Source organism: Lepidochelys olivacea (assembly GCF_965140295.1).
Source record: "Lepidochelys olivacea isolate rLepOli2 genome assembly, chromosome: 10".
NCBI classification, from domain to species: Eukaryota; Metazoa; Chordata; order Testudines; family Cheloniidae; genus Lepidochelys; species Lepidochelys olivacea.
Genome location: NC_140420.1, coordinates 12,830,955 through 12,850,800, shown reverse-complemented (window position 1 = coordinate 12,850,800; position 19,846 = coordinate 12,830,955). Strand labels below are relative to the sequence as shown.

At 48.4% G+C, this 19,846-nt stretch overlaps 1 protein-coding gene across 3 annotated transcripts in view; it reads right to left on the bottom strand.

Moving 5' to 3' along the window:
* LOC311527289 (lysosomal alpha-glucosidase-like) overlaps window positions 1–19,846 on the bottom strand; it is a 28,799-nt gene that overhangs the window by 5,384 nt on the left and 3,569 nt on the right. The window contains exons 1-13 of one of the 3 annotated variants that reach the window (XM_084641106.1): window positions 19,153–19,377; window positions 10,386–10,926; window positions 9,922–10,067; window positions 8,459–8,624; window positions 6,997–7,093; window positions 5,553–5,672; window positions 5,136–5,254; window positions 4,916–5,047; window positions 3,522–3,632; window positions 2,311–2,424; window positions 1,688–1,772; window positions 1,010–1,127; window positions 316–449 (exon numbers count right to left, since the gene is read on the bottom strand). In XM_084641106.1, the coding sequence (XP_084497232.1) occupies window positions 316–449; window positions 1,010–1,127; window positions 1,688–1,772; window positions 2,311–2,424; window positions 3,522–3,632; window positions 4,916–5,047; window positions 5,136–5,254; window positions 5,553–5,672; window positions 6,997–7,093; window positions 8,459–8,624; window positions 9,922–10,067; window positions 10,386–10,916 (1,873 nt within the window). In that variant the 5' untranslated portion in view covers window positions 10,917–10,926; window positions 19,153–19,377. Of the gene's footprint in view, window positions 1–315; window positions 450–1,009; window positions 1,128–1,687; window positions 1,773–2,310; window positions 2,425–3,521; window positions 3,633–4,915; window positions 5,048–5,135; window positions 5,255–5,552; window positions 5,673–6,996; window positions 7,094–8,458; window positions 8,625–9,921; window positions 10,068–10,385; window positions 10,927–12,486; window positions 12,597–19,152; window positions 19,378–19,846 lie in introns of those variants that run through there. The other 2 variants (XM_084641104.1, XM_084641105.1) reach the window with 2 other exon arrangements.

Sequence of the window (19,846 nt, the reverse complement as noted above, 5' to 3'; positions counted from 1 at the left end):
GACCAAACAGCTGCCACGATGCCTGCGAGCTGGCAGCCGGCTCCCATCGCAGCCAGTCCTGGAGCTGGGAGCAGACTCCAGACCCTCGGCTGCCCTCCCAGAAGGTAACAGCGAAAGGCCCCATCTCAATTACAGGCCAGCGATAAGGTGTAATTCCCCATGGCTGTTTAATGGAGGAGCCGCTGCCTAGCACGTGGGAAGGGAGGAGCCAGCACGACCAGGGAAGATGCAGGCCAGTCTCTGGGGGCGATTCTGTCCCCAGCGGGTGAAGGCTGGTGTCTGAGAGGCCTGCCTGTTGTCAGGAGAGCCGCTCACCTGGGACTGACCAGTACATGTCTTTCCACTTGCTCCTGTTGTCACCGAGCCAGTGTCCCGAGTACCTGCCCTGGCTGGGGAAGGTGGAGCGAGAAATCACAAGTGGGCGCTTCCCTCGGATCTGGATCAAGGCGCTGAAAGACAAGGTGGAGACTTGGGTACCGGGAACAGACGGGGGCAACTGTGAGACTCAAAACAAGGGTACAGCCAGTGCAGTGACTCAGGGCAGCAGCCAGCCCCTGCTCCACACCCAGTGCGACTCTGAGACCCAGCCTGGCAAGGCGAGGAAACCGCCGGGAGGAACCAGCCGCCCCAGCCTCACCAATGGGAGCTGCATGAAAACCATGAGGAGGACACAGGTCTAGGGCAGTCCCAGGATTTCCCTTGTGTAGCCCCAAACTCCATGAACCGGAGAGGTGGGGGTACTCTCCCCTTCACCAGCGCCTGAGGCTTCGGACTCTGTTAAACTCCCGCCCCTGGGCTGTGAATGCAGCGTGGGGGGCCAGAGCATTTCACCCCCAGCTCAGGGGCTCAAACCCCAGCCTGGAGCCAATGCGTTGGGAACAGACCAGCCTCCTGTGGGCGGGATGCCTCACGCTGGTGTCTCGGACACAGTTCTGTGGAGCCGTTCGTTGATGCAGGGCTTGAGCCTGCTCACTGGAGTCGACGGGCCGACACACACGCTGGCCATTACCTAGCTGTGGCTTTGGCTTCCATCAGCCCGTAGAGGTTGTGGAGGTTGTAGTGCACGGAGGCGCTCTGCTTCGCCGAGGCGCACACGGTCTTTGCAGAGAGGGAGCTGCCCAGCACAGCTAATGGGGAGGGAGAGAGGCTGTGAGAAGAAGCTCTGTGCAGCACGGCAGCCAGCAAACACCTGCACCCAGACACAGGTACCTGCGCCTCACACGCTATTCAGTAGCCTCTGGGCCAGCTCTCCAGGCTGCTCGTACGGCACCAAGGGGCTAGGTGCTGGCCAGCAGCAGCCAGTCAGGAACCCCGCAGCAGCATAAAGCCGGCAGAGCTGGTAACGGTTCGTGGGCCAGCTGTCCCCCTGTGCGGGCATATCAATGGTTAGGTTCCTTAGTCAACACTTCAGGGCTAAAACTGGTCATGCAGGTGTCTGAATACACGGTTAGGTACCTGTGTTTGAAACCTGAGCCCATGTGCACAACCCCGAGTGCTGGGAATGCCGTGCTACAGGCATGTCAGAGAACAGACAGCACACACACATATACACACTTACACACCTGCACACCTATACAGAGGCTAAAACCTATGGGCCACATGAAGCCATGGTGTCGGTAGGCCCAGCTCCCAACGGAAGTTACACCTGCTTGCACCAGCACAGCCTGTCTTTTATTTCCCTTCTTACCGGGCATGTAGGGAGGGTTATCGAGTTTCCCTGGGGAACAGCCATCCACCGACCCGTCCTTGAAGTCGGATGGTTCATTCATGTCCTAGACAGAGAAAGTCAAGTTGAAATTTCATTCATAGGGTTTTGGTGATTATCAACTGGGAGCTGACCTCTTCTCAGAGACCAGACGCTGCTCACCTACACCCCTACGGGACCAGCCATGTGGCCAAAGCAACAAGGACCCAATGGGACCTCTCCACGGCTGTCCTTGCTTCTTGAGCCATTCAGAGCTGGAGTCCTAATCCACCCCTGGACTTGGGAAGCCAACTGCATCGTTGGTCCCGACCTGTTAAAACTCCTGCATGTTCAGTACCTGGAACAACGTGCAGCCTGGCGCCCTTTTATCCAGCGCAGTGAAAGCGTACACTGGACACGCACTACATGTGCCTCTCAGTGTATATGTGCCTTCAGGGACACAGAGCTCGTCAAGGACAAGGAAACTGGAAAAACAGGAGCTCAGAGAGGTACAAATGCTTCAGGGATAAGTGAGACATGCACTATGCTGGTGGGAGCATGGGGAAGTAGCTTGGAGAGCCCCTGCCTTTGTAGCTCAGACCCAACAGAGGTAAGGAGGAACTTACGATCCAAAGCCCATCAAAGGGGACACGAGCATGGAAACGGTTCAGATTCTCCAGCCACCACTGGTAAGTGTCCGGGTTGGAGAAGTCAGGGAAAGCAGTGAAGCCAGGCCACACCTATGGAAAGGCCAGCAAATAACACTTTCTGTGAACCTCTCATCGGCCAGCTGCACCAAGGAACAGAGCGCGTTCAGGGAATCACAGCCTATTGTACACCTGCAAAGATGGCAGTCCAGCCACCCTCCACCTGTTAACACACCACTGACCTTCCTATCTGCCACTGGTGGCTGGAGCTTGAGACTTAGCCTGGTCCACTTTTGAAATTTCACCTTCTCCCCTGTGGAGAAGGTGGAATTTAAAATGCAGATGGTGAACGGGCAGCTTTTTGCTGCTGAAAAGCCCATTTGATTTTTCAAGTTCTGCTTGAATATTCTAAGGTGCCAGTAGTAACAATGGGACCAATGGTTTTTTAAATATGGGGCCTGATTCTTCCCTGCCTTGCACCCTGTGTAATTGTTTACACATGTGCAGAGCAAGCACAAACTAGGTGTAAAGTACCACCATACTCTGAGTGAGTGAAGAGTCTGGATTTCACAGCACTTTACACCCCCAGGGAATCAGGCCCATAATTTTTAGCTTAACGATCATCTGTTTTTCTCCAGTGCCTTTCAAACTTTCTTAAAGTACTTGAGAGAGAAAGAGAGGTACGCAGTAGGAGCCCACAATTTATAAGCCTGAGATGAGCTGGATGAGAAGTCACAATGGACTGTAGGTAATAAATGGAGCAACTCCACAGATTTGCTCACCAGGGGCAATATTTCATCATTCCAGAAATAGGGAGAAATGTAGAGAATCAGACTGACAGTTTAGGGCCACACAACAGATTCTGACTTCACTTGTGTTCATGTGACTCCACTGATTTCCAAGAGGTCACCCTGGAGTCATATGGGGGTGAGATCATAATCCAGCTCAGTATTTTCCCCACACGGCCTATTCAGCTCTCTTTACAGTGATGTCAATGGGAACTACACTTAAGAGAACAAGGAGAGCTTCAGGCTCAGAGCAGACAGTACGGAAAGGTCACTGGACCATTATTTTTATTATTTTCCCCTTAACAACACTAGGGGTGAAATCTTGGTCTCACTGAAGCCAATGGCAAAACTCCCATAGACTTCTGTGGAGTCAGGATTTCACCCGAGTTGCACCCCTCTTACCTGTCCAATCAGCGTTTGCCCCTGAGTAGTATTTATGAATATGCCACGTCTCAAGCCTTCATCGTAAGGCCAATAAGAGCCAGGAGGATTAGTGCTGCTGATCCCAGGATCCTGGAAACATATGGACAGAAGGTTACACTCTCCCTGCAGTGTCCCTGAAGCCTCACCAATACACCCCGGTGTAACTCAGAGAACAAATGACTCATCCTGAGAGCCCTGGCCCACCATATTAAGGTTGACGAAAGCTCACATGTTACTGCCAAATTGACCAAGAGGAACAGAAACTTGCTGCAGCATTTCCACTTGTGAGAAAGAATGTTGTATAAAGTGTCACTTCTCCAAGGATCAAGGGTTGGGTTATAGATAGATTTTTTTGTTGTTGGCGGGGCAGGGAGGGAGGAAACGAGGGGGAAGGCCCCAAAAGTCCAAGGACAGGAAGCATCATCTCACAGCAATGCTGAGTATATGGCCAATGGAACAACAATTAGTGGAATCACTCTGTTAGACCAGGGGTTCTCAACCTTTTCCATTCCAGGACCCCCAGTTCCATCAAGCTGGGGTTTAGCTGGAACCTGCCTCCCATTTACCAGTATAAGAGGGGCAGGGAGGTGATGACCGGGTCACAACCCCAAGGTTGAGAACCCATGAATCAGACTGATTGACAGATAACTGCATCAGTGTCTCCTTGTGTGATTGAGACATTGGGAGGTTTACACACAGAGCAGACAGGAAGGCAGCGGGATAACACTGGACCTGTCGCTAGAGCTCCCCTGCAGAAAAGGGGGAAATTCCAAAGGTCGTGCTTACGGATTCCAGTGGGGGTCCTAGCCACTCCTCCCAAGCAGAGGCCTGTGTGAGGCCAAGAGAGGGACAAGGGTGTGTGTGTTAAAAAGAAGGTCACAAAAGTACCTGATGCTCTTTCAGGCTATTGCTCAAAGCCAAGCATCATACTTGCTCAGAGGGTAAGGCATATGCTAAAAAACAAAGGGCTAGATCCTCAGCTGGTGTAAATCAGCATAGCTCTGTTGGCATCAGCACCAGCTAAGGCTCTGTGCCAAAATGTTTATCATTGAAATAGACAGAAGCAACTCTTATTGTGGGGAGCCTGACACCCCATGGAGCAGCGAGTAGCTCCTGCTCTTGTTTGTATTTGCGAGGTGAACACAGAATGCATCCGATGAAGTGAACTGTAGCTCACAAAAGCTCATGCTCAAATAAATTTGTTAGTTTCTAAGGTGCCACAAGTCCTCCTTTTCTTTTTGTGGATACAGACTAACTGGGCTGCTACTCTGAAACATCTCACATGCAGACTCTGGCTGCATCTGCCTGAAGTTTTAGAAATGAAAACAACCCCAGTGTATAATTGAGGAAGAAGGTCAGAGAAGTCAGTATACCAGGATGATGACGTAGTACTGGCCATGCTTGTGAAGGTCTTCCACCAACTGCGGGAGGGTGTCAAACTTCATGGGGTCAAAAGTGAAGTCCCGGTACCCTTCCATGTAATCAATATCATTCCACTGAGCATCCTGCAAAGAAGAGATGCAGAATTGCATGGTGTGGAAATGCTTCTGTGGAGCTGCCTAGCCTCCCCTGGACAGCAGGTATTTATTTTACCTGTGGTATCTGATAATTCCTCATGGCTTTCACAATCTGCCAGGTTTCATTGCTTGTCCCATAGCCCCAGCGGCACAGATGGAACCCCAGCCCCCAGAATGGTGGCATGGCAGGGAAACCTGGAACAACACAATTGGAATGGAGACAATGACGAGCTTGGCAACCCTGATGGAGGCGGTAATGACTAGGGCAATTCTGAATGAGAGGGAGGCTCTGGTGGAGATGAGGAAGAGGCAACATCCCTGGTGGCGGAGAACATCACGATGAATCTGGTGAGACAGGTGCTAATGTCTAAATGTGACAGCAATGGCAGTGGATGGAGATGATGGGCATGTCTAAGCATACAAAGGAATGGTTATTCAACAGGCTGTCTTGGAGGTGAGATGCACAGGGAATGGCTGGGGTATTGATATTTACCTATCACCTGCTGGTACTGCTGGATGACCATGTTGGGATCAGGACCCAAGAAGATGTAAAAATCCAGAACTCCCCCAATGGTTCTCCAGGTCAAGGCAGGAGCTGGTTGCAGAGCCACCTCTTTGGAAAGTGACAGAATAGAGACAATGAAACAGTGGTCCAATGGCTAAAGCATGAAATGGGGTCAGAAGTCCAGACTCGAATCATGACTCTTCCACAGACAAATGTGACCATAGGCAAAAATATACGTCTATAGCCCCGTCTCTCAATTCCCCATCTGTAAAGTGGGAGTAATAGCACCTCTGTATTGCACCGGGGGCTCTGAAGGCTTAAAGGCTGCAGCGTGACTTGGTATCACTGTATTTCAGGAGCAACAGATGTGCAAAGGATTATTACAAAATCTGTTTTCTAGACCTGAAAGGTGTGGCGCTCTCACCATTTCCATTCCAGAACTAAGCCCAACAGTGCTTTCTGTCTCGATAGCATAGAACCCATTCCAGAGCTCACACAACTGAATGATAAATTAAGAGTTGAATGTGAGAGCGATTGTCTGTCGGACTGGGGGCTTTGCTGGAAAGGGTGCACTGTATATGTAAACTCTCACACCTCCGATACAGCTGGCGTGTTTTCACAGCACTTCCCTGCCCAGTTATTCTTGGGAGTTCTGTTGCAATAAAACATACACAGGTGGAACGAACATGGCACTGGTGTGAGGAGCCCCATAACATCAGGGTCCCAGGTGGCACGAACAGGTCACTGGTGTAAAGAACCTCACAGTGTCCGTGCCCTTGCTGACATTGGCCTGGCGTGACCATCAGGAAGCTCACCCTGCTGGAGTCCTGGCTGGTACCAATATGCCATCGGTGAGCGGATGCTTACAGTTCTGGAGTCCCAGCTGGCATGGACAGGCTGCTGCTTTATAGCAGCTCTCTGTGGAAGCCACAGCTGGCATCAGCAGGGTACCACTGTGAGAAAAGCAGCCAGCAGATTTATATCCCTGCCTGCACCAGAAGTCGCACTCTCCACGTAGTTAAAGGGCAGATATATTAGAGGAGAACACGGCTGGACCAGGGGCATGAGAGAAGCTGGCTTTTCAGACTACAGTTCAGCAGCTGCCTGTGTGGTTAAACCGCTCGACAGTTGCTAAAGAGCCTAAGTTTAGCCAGGAAACAGATGTCTGGCTCAATAAAGGGGCATGAAACCACCTCTTTCTCTTTTACTGCTCCTCTTTGCCCCAAGTTCCTGAATTGCCACCTCAGGTCAGCCCTCCCAACCTGGCCAGCTCCAGCTCCCAAAGCCAGCAGGTCCCTTTTCTAATGATAGGAATAGCACCAATATCTATGAGATGCCACCGTCAGGGCCTGCAGGCTGGTAAAGCAGGGGGCTTCCCTCATCAGGCCCTGAATGCCTGCTCCACCCCAATGTAGCATAAGAAAGCACGTACCCATTGCATTGCTATTCAGGAGGAAAACACCATGAGCAGCTCCCCCTTCCTCCATCAGCAGGTAAAATGGGTGAGCTCCATAGAGGTTGTATGACTCCTGCAAAACAGAAGTTGTCTGATAAGAAACTTGTTTTCAATATGTCAGGGTCACCCAAAGGAAGGCAGAATGGATAACAAGGGAGGTGTCTTAGGAAGGAGAGTTATGAGCCATGGGGAGCAGTTGACAGATGCCTTCTGGACCCTTTTGGCTCAGCGTGATTTAGACCTTGGCTAGGCATGTCAGTTCTGGTCACCAATATGTAGGAGAGTCGTGATCAGCCTGGAGAGAAAGGGGCAATGGGCACCCAGAATCATTGCAGAGTTTGCATCTGAAGGCCAAAGGGGCTTGGGGTATTTCAGCAGAGAAAAGCAAAAAAAAAAAACCAAAACGGAAGCTACTGTAACAGAAGGGATCAGTGATGGAGTGGGACAGGATGAGCTACAAAGGGCCTTCTAGAAGGCATCATAAAGCAAGGGAATTATGCATAAGTAGGGCTGCCAGGCACAACGACCATACTTCTCTCACAGTGGCAAAGATACAAATGGCTGCCATGTGAGCCCATGGCAACAGATTAAATAAATCCATGTACAGGACACAGTCATCTTTAAACAGAGCTAGAGGGGAGTGAAGGACACAAACGTAAAACGGGGCGCGAGAAACCCAAAGGGAAAAGATGTTTCCTTCCTATGTGACCCAAGTTTGCTGTGTCTCAGCTCCATCCCTAATGGCCCGTGTCCCACACCAAAAGGAACTCTGCTCAGCTGAGGAGTCTCTATTAACACAGACCCCAGACTAAGCTGGTGAGGTGATTCAAGAGTCCTCTGCTGCTGAGTGGAGAAGTCGCCTTTGAACCTGGTCGCCTTTGACCCAGCATGACCTTCCCGTAACCCTTCAAGTTAACCACAGAGAGGAAGGGGGGAAGCCCTCTGGATGTTAAAAGACTTAGCAGACACATTCTTAGCCTGCCCACATCTCACTGTTACTCGGGGTCTAAAACACGCATCAGAGCTGTGTCTTCCTCAGAAATTCACCCAGCTTTGCTGAAGGAGTTGCCAGTAGTCAGACTCCACCCATCAAACTCCCGAGGGAACTGGGAAGCAGTAAAACCTCTGTGCACCATAGTGGCACAGAGCCATTCCCAGAAGAGGGGTGTTATCTGCTCTAGAGGGGAGAGGACGGGCTGCCAAACCAGCACAGGAGGGGACTTGCTACACCAAAACACAGAGGGGTCATGTGTCTGCTCAGAAGTAACCTGATGCCGGGTTCTGAGCTGGGCTATGGAAGGAAGCAAACACAGTTCTTGTATGTAAGGCAGCTGTGCAGGTTGGGCCTGTTCCCCTGAGGGGAACCTTTGATGGGCAACAGCGGAGTTGAAATAGCAAGACTCTGGCCCTGCACGTATCACCGAGGGGACCATAGTACCATGGGAGGGACATCCCGGGCCCACAGCGTCAGGGTGGTCCAGTTCAGGCTGTGCAGGAAGCTGCTCCGATGCTCCCCGAGGCCGTAGAGGAATTTTGAAGGGAGGACGGTCGAAATCTGGAGAAACTGGTCAGCGAAGATCAAGGGAGCCACGGTTGTGTTTAACCTGGACGAGTGGCGGGAGGGGAGTGAGAGAAGATACAAAAAGTGGGCAAGAAGCAGGGTGAGGGACAGAGCAGGAGCAAGAGAGGACAAATATCATTAAAACAATGTCAGCCTGCTCCTCTGCTGCTGCGAATAGCAATCACGGCACCTTCCCTCCAGGATCTCAAACTACTGCACAAACTAGGTACCTTCTACCCCTGGCGCACAGACTCCTAAATTCTGTTACAAATCCCATGGCTCAGCAATTTGAGTGAACTCTCATAACCCAGCCAAATGCAGAGCCAGGACACAACCTGGCCCAAAGGTCAGCATGACTCAGTCTGATCCAGAGATTAGGTTTCAAGTCAAGGTGCGAAAGTCTCCTCGGAGATTATATTTAAGTCTCTAAGCTACAGAAACAACACAGGAGTGAGGTTTCCTGATTGTCTAACCACCAGCAAACTACTCCGAAGAGGACCGGTTTAGCAAATACACAAAGTTTTAAGCAACAGTAAAATAAGGAAAAGGTGGTGCATTTGAGGTGGAGAGCAAAGCAAAGAGCTCTTCTCTAACATGCCCCGTCCTGCTAGAACTGGCCACATGCTTAAGGCTGTGGACAGGTCACAGAATGGATCTGTACATACTTACACCAGGACGGCATTTGGCCCTTCCCCTGGCAAATCCAGTGTGTGTGCGTGTGCGAGAAAAGAGCCAGATTTACAGCCCTCACACTGATTTCTTCCCCAGAGTATCTGGCCTCAGTCCAAACTTGCACCCCACAGGCCATCTGGTGTGCAGCGTAAAAACAATCCCACTTAGCACTTACACAATGCTTTACATTTGGAAGGCACCGGACAATCACTAAGTCATTAATACATTATGCAAACAAGCACTTTGTAAATGCAGAAGGACAAACTCTTCTCTCCGTGCCAAGCCACATCATGACCACATTGACCAAGTTCCCAGAGTCAGCCCTGCATTCTTTCTACCCAGACCCAGGAAGTGATGTGCTCCTCTCTAGGTTCTTATGCGGTGCCCATCCCCATGGTGTCTGAAACCTCGGTTCTTGAGGAAGGAGGAAGAGGGAGATCAGCTGTCTCCCCCAGCCTAGAGGGCATGCTGACACAGCAAAGCTCATGTTCTTCCCACCCAAACACAGGTGAATAAACCAAGCAGGTGGCGGACTTGGTCTTAGGAGAGGAGAGAGACAGTTCCTTCCCCCCTCCTAGCCTCAGCTCTGTGGTGCCCCCACAGGTGGAGCTAACGGGTGGGGTCAGCTGCTGAAGTTGGAGAGAGAGAAGAGGAGGGGGAACTCTTACAGCACAGTGCCAGAGGCTCTGCGCCTCAGCAGCAGGCCAAAAGGCTCCTTGGAGAACTCCAGGCTGTATATGGGATTCTCTGCTCTCTTCATTGCCTGAGGAACCTCCAGGGGGACTTCGAATCGAGGGCTTGTGGAATCCGTGATCTATAAAAGGGGGAAAACATGCCTTACAAACAGCGAAGCAGGAGGCAAAGGAGTGTTTAATTGGCTCAGAGGGGCAACCTGACAGCAAGCTAAACTCAGCAAGAAGACAGCAACAGCTAGTGCCAGGGGGTACAGCTGCCATGTCTGGCTTGACCCTAGACTAAGACATGAGATGGGTTCTATTGCTGGCCAGGGGCTGGTGTCAGCCTGCAGAGACCAGGGGATTTAGTTAGCCGGACTGAGAGGCCCTACCTGGGACCCTTCTAGGCATGGAGGCCTTGAAGGGAAGGGACACACACACCAGAGAAGGCAACTCACCTTGATGTGTAACCGAGTATCTGTTTCAAACTCCACGCTCAGCTTCAGCCTCTCAATGTCTCTGGGATAATAGGCCTTCACCTTCCTCCTCAGCAAACCCACCATTCCCAGCTCAGTCTGGTTCAGGCTCTCCAGGGTGTAGCTGGGGAAGTCAGGGGGGTAAAAGCACCAGGGCACTCCACTCCTGCTCCCCAAAGGCTGGTCACGTTCAATAAAGCAGCACCCCCTGCTCTCACAGAGCTCTTTCGTCACCACCACATTCCTCTCAGGGTAGCAGTCAAAGCGGAGAGGCTCAGGAACAATGCTGCATTTCTCTAGGGGTGTCTGTCCACAGTGGCCCCCAGATGCCTGTCTGAGCACCCACATGGTGACTCCACTCAGCAGGCCAGCTACCATCAGCAGCAGGCCAACACCCAACCACCAAGTGGACAACTTCCAAAGGTAGGGCGGCTTCCCATCAATGCTCTCTTCTTCAGCATAGGATTCTGTAGGCTGGGGGATGTCTGTTGCCAGCTTTTGGTAGGACTTCATCTTCCATGTGCTAAAATGAGGGAGGGAATAAAGCACCAAATGAAGGAAGTGGCAGAGAAAATCCTACCCTACTGATGAGGAGATTCTTCCACAGGAGAATAATCATCATGAAGAATAAGTGATATCAGACCATACCATAGCCCCGAGGTTGAATTTCCCTGCCTTGTCTTGCTGCCTGCTCACTGTTTTTCATAATAACTTTAGAGCAACATACAATCCCTGCAGCTCTGGTCATTGGTCCCTTTGCCGTAATACTTGCATTGTGCGGAACATACAGAATAACTCTTGACTCTGGAGATGGGTTTGAAGGTGGAAAACAGGACCCTGCCCTACTCGATCTGCTGCTCAGTGCTTTGCCTAATGTAAGTCCTGCACAGGATTCACAGGGTTGGGAGAATCTACCAAGAGCCCTCCCGTACACATTGTACAAGGAACAGCTGCTGTTTAAGCCTGCATTCTCACTGAGCACCTAGAGAAACAAAGAGCACTACCAGCAGAGGTAGCTAGCCTCCTGCACAAGCTGACAGACCAAAGCCAGGGAAGTGGTGGGACACACACACACAAGCCTTTCTAAGGATGTTGCAGTTGCTACTCCAGTGAGTGCTCTCCAGAGGTATTCCAGCTATTTCTGAGTTTAGGGAGCGATAATGTTTCCAGGGTCTGTTATATGGGCTGAGCCCTTCTCCACCCACCCTACCACAGCTGTGGCTTTCTGAGATCCTTGTGAGGTGCTGAGCACACTCAGCTCTCATTGAAAACAATTGGCATTGAAGATCTCCAGCCCCCTGGAGTACTGGACTTTACATTGTAAAATCTTTGGGGCAGGAACGTGCCTTAGCCTCCATCCCATTATAAATGACTAAAGAACTATTTTGGAAATCTCACATACAAACATCTTCTCTGGGGCCTCCTTGCAAACAAAGAGCCTTGCTGAGCTGCCACTGCAGGAAAGGGAGAGATCTCCCAACACCTTAAACTACAGCCATTATTTCTCTAAAACATAGATTTGCACATATACTAATTCAAACGCTTTTCACACCAAATCTGCATTCTGCAGGCAAAACAAAAGCACAGAGAAATTACTTTTCTTGATGTACAATTAAATATTTTATTTAATATATACACTGCAGTAGCACCAAGATGCCTCAATCATGTCGGGCCCCATTGTGCTAGATGCTATACAGCCATATAATAAAAGACAATCCCTGCCCCATACAGCCAAGCAGCTTTATTTAATGCATATTCCCCAAGACACTCAGGACCACCTTGTCTATTGACTCCATTAATACAGCCATATGCTGATGCAAAACTCTGCAGCTGTGTGTGCAGATATTTGCATGAACAAACTGGTTGCGAAAATGCAGTAACCTGATCCATGCACCAAATGCCCCTGGGCGCAGGGGTTCACAGGTGCAAACGGACTTGGCCTGCCACCTCAGTGGAGGCTGGTGGAACACAGGACCCCAAATTGTTATTTGAACGGATCGCTATGAACAGTTGGTATTAAAAATCCCCCCTGCCAATGCACTGGGCCACCATTTCTCTCTCTGGAAATCCCTGCTGAACATACTTAGCTATTTTGCTCTCCCCTGCCTCTGATCCGGTGAGAGCTAAGAAGCTTACATACACCTGTCTCCTCTTGACATTGTGGTTTCAGGAAGACAGTGAGGTCTCCCAGCTTGCAGCACTTTGTGCCTGCTGTACCATAAACCTCCTAAAAGAAGCCCCGCACATGGGCTCTACCACTTCAGTCTATTAGCAGCGCAAGCATCCTAACTTCCTGTACATTTCTTGAGTACCTAAGAAAGTTAGATTATTTCTACCTGAATGCCTTTTGTTTATATTCAAAGTTCTAATAAAGCCATATTCCTATCAATTATGTCATACCAAAGTTTATTAGGAGCTTTTCTCTTCTCTGAGTTCAGTGGGAGTTTCTAGAAAGGATTTCAAAGCCCACTACAAAAATGGATAGGCATTATTATCCACATTTCACAGATGCACAGAGAAGTTGTGGCTTAGAATCATAGAATCATAGAATATCAGGGTTGGAAGGGACCCCTGAAGGTCATCTAGTCCAACCCCCTGCTTGAAGCAGGACCAATTCCCAGTTAAATCATCCCAGCCAGGGCTTTGTCAAGCCTGACCTTAAAAACCTCTAAGGAAGGAGATTCTACCACCTCCCTAGGTAACGCATTCCAGTGTTTCACCACCCTCTTAGTGAAAAAGAGTTTCCTAATATCCAATCTAAACCTCCCCCACTGCAACTTGAGACCATTACTCCTCATTCTGTCATCTGCTACCATTGAGAACAGTCTAGAGCCATCCTCTTTGGAACCCCCTTTCAGGTAGTTGAAAGCAGCTATCAAATTCCCCCTCATTCTTCTTTTCTGTAGACTAAACAATCCCAGTTCCCTCAGCCTCTCCTCATAACTCATGTGTTCCAGACCCCTAATCATTTTTGTTGCCCTTCGCTGGACTCTCTCCAATTTATCCACATCCTTCTTGTAGTGTGGGGCCCAAAACTGGACACAGTACTCCAGATGAGGCCTCACCAATGTCGAATAGAGGGGAACGATCACGTCCCTCGATCTGCTCGCTATGCCCCTACTTATACATCCCAAAATGCCATTGGCCTTCTTGGCAACAAGGGCACACTGCTGACTCATATCCAGCTTCTCGTCCACTGTCACCCCTAGGTCCTTTTCCGCAGAACTGCTGCCTAGCCATTCGGTCCCTAGTCTGTAGCGGTGCATTGGATTCTTCCGTCCTAAGTGCAGGACCCTGCACTTATCCTTATTGAACCTCATCAGATTTCTTTTGGCCCAATCCTCCAATTTGTCTAGGTCCTTCTGTATCCTATCCCTCCCCTCCAGCGTATCTACCACTCCTCCCAGTTTAGTATCATCCGCAAATTTGCTGAGAGTGCAATCCACACCAAGGCTTGGCTTGCCCAAGGCCACATAGTGAGTGACAATACCAGGAATAGAATCCAGGTTTCCTGACTCCTAGTCCAACATCTTATCCATAGGACCCTGCTGCCTCCCCTATATAAATAAGATAGACAGATATAGACTGACAGTATATACCCCTGTGTCCACACCCCACACACTACTGGTAATCATCTTTGTGAGGTTTCATTTAAAAACTCATAATTTGCAGGTCATTATTGTCTTGAAAATTGGGTGTGGCAACATTGTATGTGAAGTTATGAGATGCCACTGTATGTTGTTATTAACACATGTTCCAAACTGAGGTTGCAAAAAGAGCTGACTCAAACAAAGGAATGTGTGCATTGCTTAATCTGCATTTAACCAGTAAACACAGTCATCAAACTGGTGAGGAAAAAGCAACAGGGAACATCCTTCTCTATAGACTCTATCTCCTCAATCTCAGCTGGAAATGGCTTTCAAGAGGGGGACTGACACTACAAAAAGGAGGGATAAACACTCCAAGACACCCCCCGTCCCTGCTTATTGCATTCATGACACCAGAAGCAACGAAGGAAGCATTTGTTGGATTGGAAAAGGGATTCTGACCTAAGGAGTTTGCTCAGTAAAACTGTTGAAAGCATGCGATGAGAAAACTTTGCTTTGAATTTAACATAGTTTGTTAAGTTAAACACTAGTAGAATTTTTATCTTTATTTTGTAACCATTTCTGGCTTTTATGCCTCATTACTTGTACTCACTTAAAATCTCTCTTTGTAGTTAATAAACGTGTTTTATTGTTTTATCTAATCCAGTGTGTTTAAATGGAAGTGTCTGGGAAACTCCATTTAGGGTGGAAAATTATGTGTATATTATTTCTAGTAAAGCAATAACGGACTATAACCAAGGCTGGTAAGAGCCAAGGTGTGGCTGGCTGAAGCTCACACCCAGACATAGCTGGGACTGACTTGCATACTGGAGGTTGTTTGTGAGAAATCCAGGCTGGAGGCTACAGCAGCAAAGCATTGTAAAGGGTCCCAGGTTAGAGGGCAGGGATGACACAGCTTCTCATTAGTCTGGATTGTACCTTGATATGTCACATAGACATATATAGCTACATTATGTATTAGCTACAGATGTACATACTACAGATGGGCCAGATCCAAACTTCCCTGAAGTGTGGGTGCATTCAGATCCAGATTTCTGCCTGGGACTCCTTTCCAATACACATGTACATATGCTCGCTTGCTGAAATCAAGTACATCATTTTACATTCTCCACCAAGGCTCTTCTTCTCTGCTACATTCAATGTAGAATACAGATTGAAGAGCTTCTTTCTGTTCATTAACAAAAGCCATCAGAGTCTAGAGATTACTATGAAAATGCAGAAGCCCTTCAGATTAACTGTGGATTTCCCTGTGCAATATGAATATCAGAACAAACAAGCCATAAAGTAGGGGCTGCTGTGAATTGGTCACTTCACCTTGGTGTGGAATTTCAGGTTTAAAGCCATCTGTAGACTGGCCCCAACAAGGAGAATCCTCTGCTGGACAGCTGAGCAGGTGGAAGGCTGCTTTGTGCCACTGCACTAATACAAAGTAGCCTTAGCAGAGCTGAAGATCTGGTCCTACGCCTTGAACTGTGCTACTTATTACTGTGTTCAGAGATGAATCTCAAACCATGCTGGACAACCATTTTCTGACATGGCTGTAGCTAGCCAAACCCATGCTACAAGCTACTTTTCTCTACATAGAGGCTAATTCTCCACTGCCATGTATCTTATGTAGCCATTTACACCTGTGTAAAGTGAGCGGAAAATGCTTCTCTTCTGATAAATGGCTGCACAGGAGTAAATGGCTACACAAGGTGCAAGACAGTGGAGAGTCAGGCTCATAGGGACAAAGCCTGACCTATGAGTGTCAAAGTGCCTAATAGTCAGTAGATTCAACTCCTTGAGGATACCACTCAAGTAAGAGGATCCTCAGGTGATGGAGAACTACCACAGTGGCTCCTACGGCATCCTGCCTCCTAGCTGCTGACCTGGAGGGTGTGATTGGGGAAACCAGGGTATGCCTAGGGCATCCATGTGGGCCAACATTCCCTATCTGCCAGAATGCCCCCACAGGACTCTGGAAGTCAGCCTAATTTAGATCAGCCATGCTGTGGCTGGGAATAACCCAATGCTCAATGGCCCCATAATGGGGGAGCACAAAGATGACTAAAAAATTGCCTTTGAACCCTCAGCTTGAGCTGTATGTATGCTCTTTAGGCACACTCCAGGCCTTGGACCATGGTCCGTAGCATGGTAGTTAGTCTATTGCAGTTTTTGAACACGCTTTGTAAACTTGTGAGGTTTGACGGCAAGCAGCACTGATCCTGTCTTAGGCAGTAGCTTTATTTTAGCAGTACTAGAGCTTTAGCCAGCCTAGCTAAGTCAGTTCAAAAAGGATGTGATTCTTAAAGTCCTGGGATACCCAGGAGAGGAAAAGAGGAGAAGCTGAGAATCAGCTCCCTGATTTTCTGCCTCAGCAAAGCTTAGAGCAGCCTAGGGATGCTGTAACTTGTACTACCTGACTACAGGTCCACAGGGACCACATATCAGCAGGGGGACAGTCAATGCACTGTGATAGCCATTTCCCCACCCTGCTCTCAATATGTCTCCTAAAATAGGGCTATGAGGAGGGGAGGTGTAGGAGCTGGGTATGCTGGCTCTGCACCTGCTGGAGACTCCCCTTATCCCAGAGGAATCCCCAACAGAAAACTTGCAGGTGGTTTCTGCTCCTTTGCACCGCTTGGGTAGTGCAAAGGGAGTGGCACAAGGCAATGAGTCTAGCTTAAAATATTAATTGTAGCCTCTTGATCTTTTTTTTTAAATAATATGTTTGGCCCGCAGGTTGAAAAGGATTAATATCACTGGCTTAGACAGACAGTTTCAAACATACGAGACCAAGTGCAGAGACAGATTGAAAGTCTGATTTTAAAACACTCAGCCTTTCATACGCTCTAGTTCAGGGGTTCTCATCCTTTTTTGTTCTAAGCCCCCCCCCCCCCCCCGACATACAATAAAAACTCCATGGCCCACCTGTGCCAGCCACAACGATTGCTTTTCTGCATACAGAAGCCAGGGCCAGTGTTAAGGGATAGCAAGCAAGGCAGTTGCCTGGAGCCCCATGCCACAGGGCCCCCCACAAAGCTACATTGCTCAAGCTTCAGCTTCAGTCCTGAGTGGCGGGGATGAGGGCCCCAGGCTTCAGTCCCAGGTAGTGGAGCTTCTACTTTCTGCCCTGGGCCACAGTGAGTCTAATTCTGGCCCTGCTTGGTGGACCCCCTGAAACCTGCTCGCAGCCCCCTAGGGAGCCCCGGACCCCTGGTTGAGAACCACTGTTCTAGCTAACAGTCCATGATATTTCATCATCATAGTCTAAAACTAAGTAGATGTATTGCTATTGAGGTCTCAAAGGTTGAGCACATTGTTGATATTGGATTCAGTTAGGGCAGTGTTGCCAAATCTCAGGATTTTATTGAGCTGCAGCCTTAAAGCTCTCGCTCCTTAAGTCATTGACTACATGAGACTCTCGCTTCTTTAAAATGAAAGCTGTTTCTAGCCCTCATGGTTATGGAGAAAAACTTAACATGAATCCTAACAGCTCAAAAAGCAGAAGACAAATCAAAAGAACCCAACATTTATTATATATTAAAAATCTCATGATTTTTGAGACTTGATTTATAAGTTTTTGAACACTAGGGATTGGCAATATTGATGACATGGTTATAGGATAACTGGATGAACCCTGCTGGCCACCACTGTCATTTCAGAGTCTCTTGACTCCAGCAAATAAAGAAAACAATCTATTGTAAAATTTCACCCCTTTCTATTATTGCTGTCCCAGATTGTATCTTGTCTCTCTCTGCTGCTGTAGTTGCTCATAAAAGGAGGGGACTTAAAATTTTATAAGCACTATACAGAGATCTCCTTTTCTCTTACTAGACTCCAGTCTGATATATAGCTAAGCTTGGCAGAATTCAATTTTTTTTAAATATAATTTCAACTGATAATATCAATATCTATTTTTAAGCATTTTAAAATCTTTTTATTGGCTTAATTTTCACAGTAGCACAAAATTGTGGGTTTCATGCTTTTTATTTCAAGTTTTATCAATTTAAATTTTCCCAGTTGTGGGAAATTCGGGTGGGGTCAGACAATTATCTAATGACAGTAAGCACTGAAATTCAAAAAGTTAAAGCTTTATAATTATTAAAACACAAATTGTCAACATCACATGTCAAACTATATAAAGTAAATAGCCTTAAATCAAATGCTAAGTTCTCAAGCAACATTTTTCTTCCTTTGCCTATCTGTACATTTCAATTACTTGTGGAAACTTTTTTGTCCGTGTGCTTGTACCATGATATCGATGGTTACTAACACTAGCTGATAAAAAATATAATCCTTCCAAGCTTAAATATAGTGTTATATGGTAACTGGACACTTGTATTCTCCTCTTGTGGACTTTAGTATTGCATAAAAGTCACACTTGAAACTCAAGGAGGAAGTACTTTGAAATCCATGTGACTGAGAAAAAAATTGAAACTGAAAGCCATTTTCTCCTCCATTGCCAAAAATATAAGGAACAAGGATACATCACAAGATCTCAGAAATAATATGAGAAACTTCTATTAAAAAGCAAGGAAGAAAAATTGCTTAATTCTAGAAGATGTGAAAGAGATTGTTATTATTTGACTAGGTGCTTGGTGCTGTACAATACACAACAATAAAGACAGTCTGTTCCCTCTGGACCTTACAGTCTAAAAAACATACACAGATGACAAATGGCACTGGAGAGCCCAGATGAGAATAAATTTAAAGGAAACCCCCTTCTCCATATTGAAGGTAAACTCACTTATTAGTTTCAGAGTAGCAGCCGTGTTAGTCTGTATTCGCAAAAAGAAAAGGAGTACTTGTGGCACCTTAGAGACTAACCAATTTATTTGAGCATAAGCTTTCGTGAGCTACAGCTCACTTCCTCAGATGCATCCAGTGGATGCATCCGATGAAGTGAGCTGTAGCTCAGGAAAGCTTATGCTCAAATAAATGTGTTAGTCTCTAAGGTGCCACAAGTCCTCCTTTTCTTTTCACTTATTAGTATTGCGGAAGAAGAGATGGTGAAAACAGCTTCACAACACATGACAATCAGCCACTACTTTAGAAATGAACAGTGCTCCTAAATATTCTACAGAAGCCCAACACGGCTGTGCAGCTGCATCCTAGATTCTTGAAATGGTAGCCTCCCTTTGGCACCACTTACCTACCTTGCCGTGCCCGTACAGCTATCTTGAACTCAGCCCCCCTGGGCTGCCAAAGGGGATGATGATCAGCACTCTAAACATTGCATCTGAAATGTCCCACGCTCCCTGAGGTCTGAAAGAAGTTAGGCAGAGCAGGCACCCTGCAGTTTACTGCGTGGGGGGCTTTTCAGGCAAGACCTTGTATGCCCGAGTTCTGCCAGGACGTTAGGGGGTCTAGGGCATTTTTTTTTTTTTTTTTTTTTTGGTACAGGACAGAGTTTGAAGCAAATTGCTTGTCTCTGGCCACCCTGCGAAGCTGCTACCCGCCGCCCCCCCGCCCCAGAGGTGGCTGCAGCTCCGCAGGGCGGGGCGTGCAGGGTTAGGGACGTTCCTCATGGGGGCGAGCAACACAGGACAGATGTTGGGCTGTCTCACACCACACTCGTCTGCCCCACCCACACTACCACGGGAAGGATGCCCCGCCCCACTCTCCTGCCTCCACTGCCCCTCCCACCCCCACCCCCCTTGTACCAACTGCACTTCCGCATCCTCCTGCCCCCCCTCCCACTGCCGGGCCCCGGGCCCCTCCTGCCCGGCCCCTCCCCCACCCTCCGACCCCTTCCCTCTGCGCTCTCCCGCCCCGCCTGTCTCCACTCCGGCTCCTCCCCCTGCCGTATCCGCGCTCCATGAATGAACGCGGTGGGCGCGGCCAGACGAC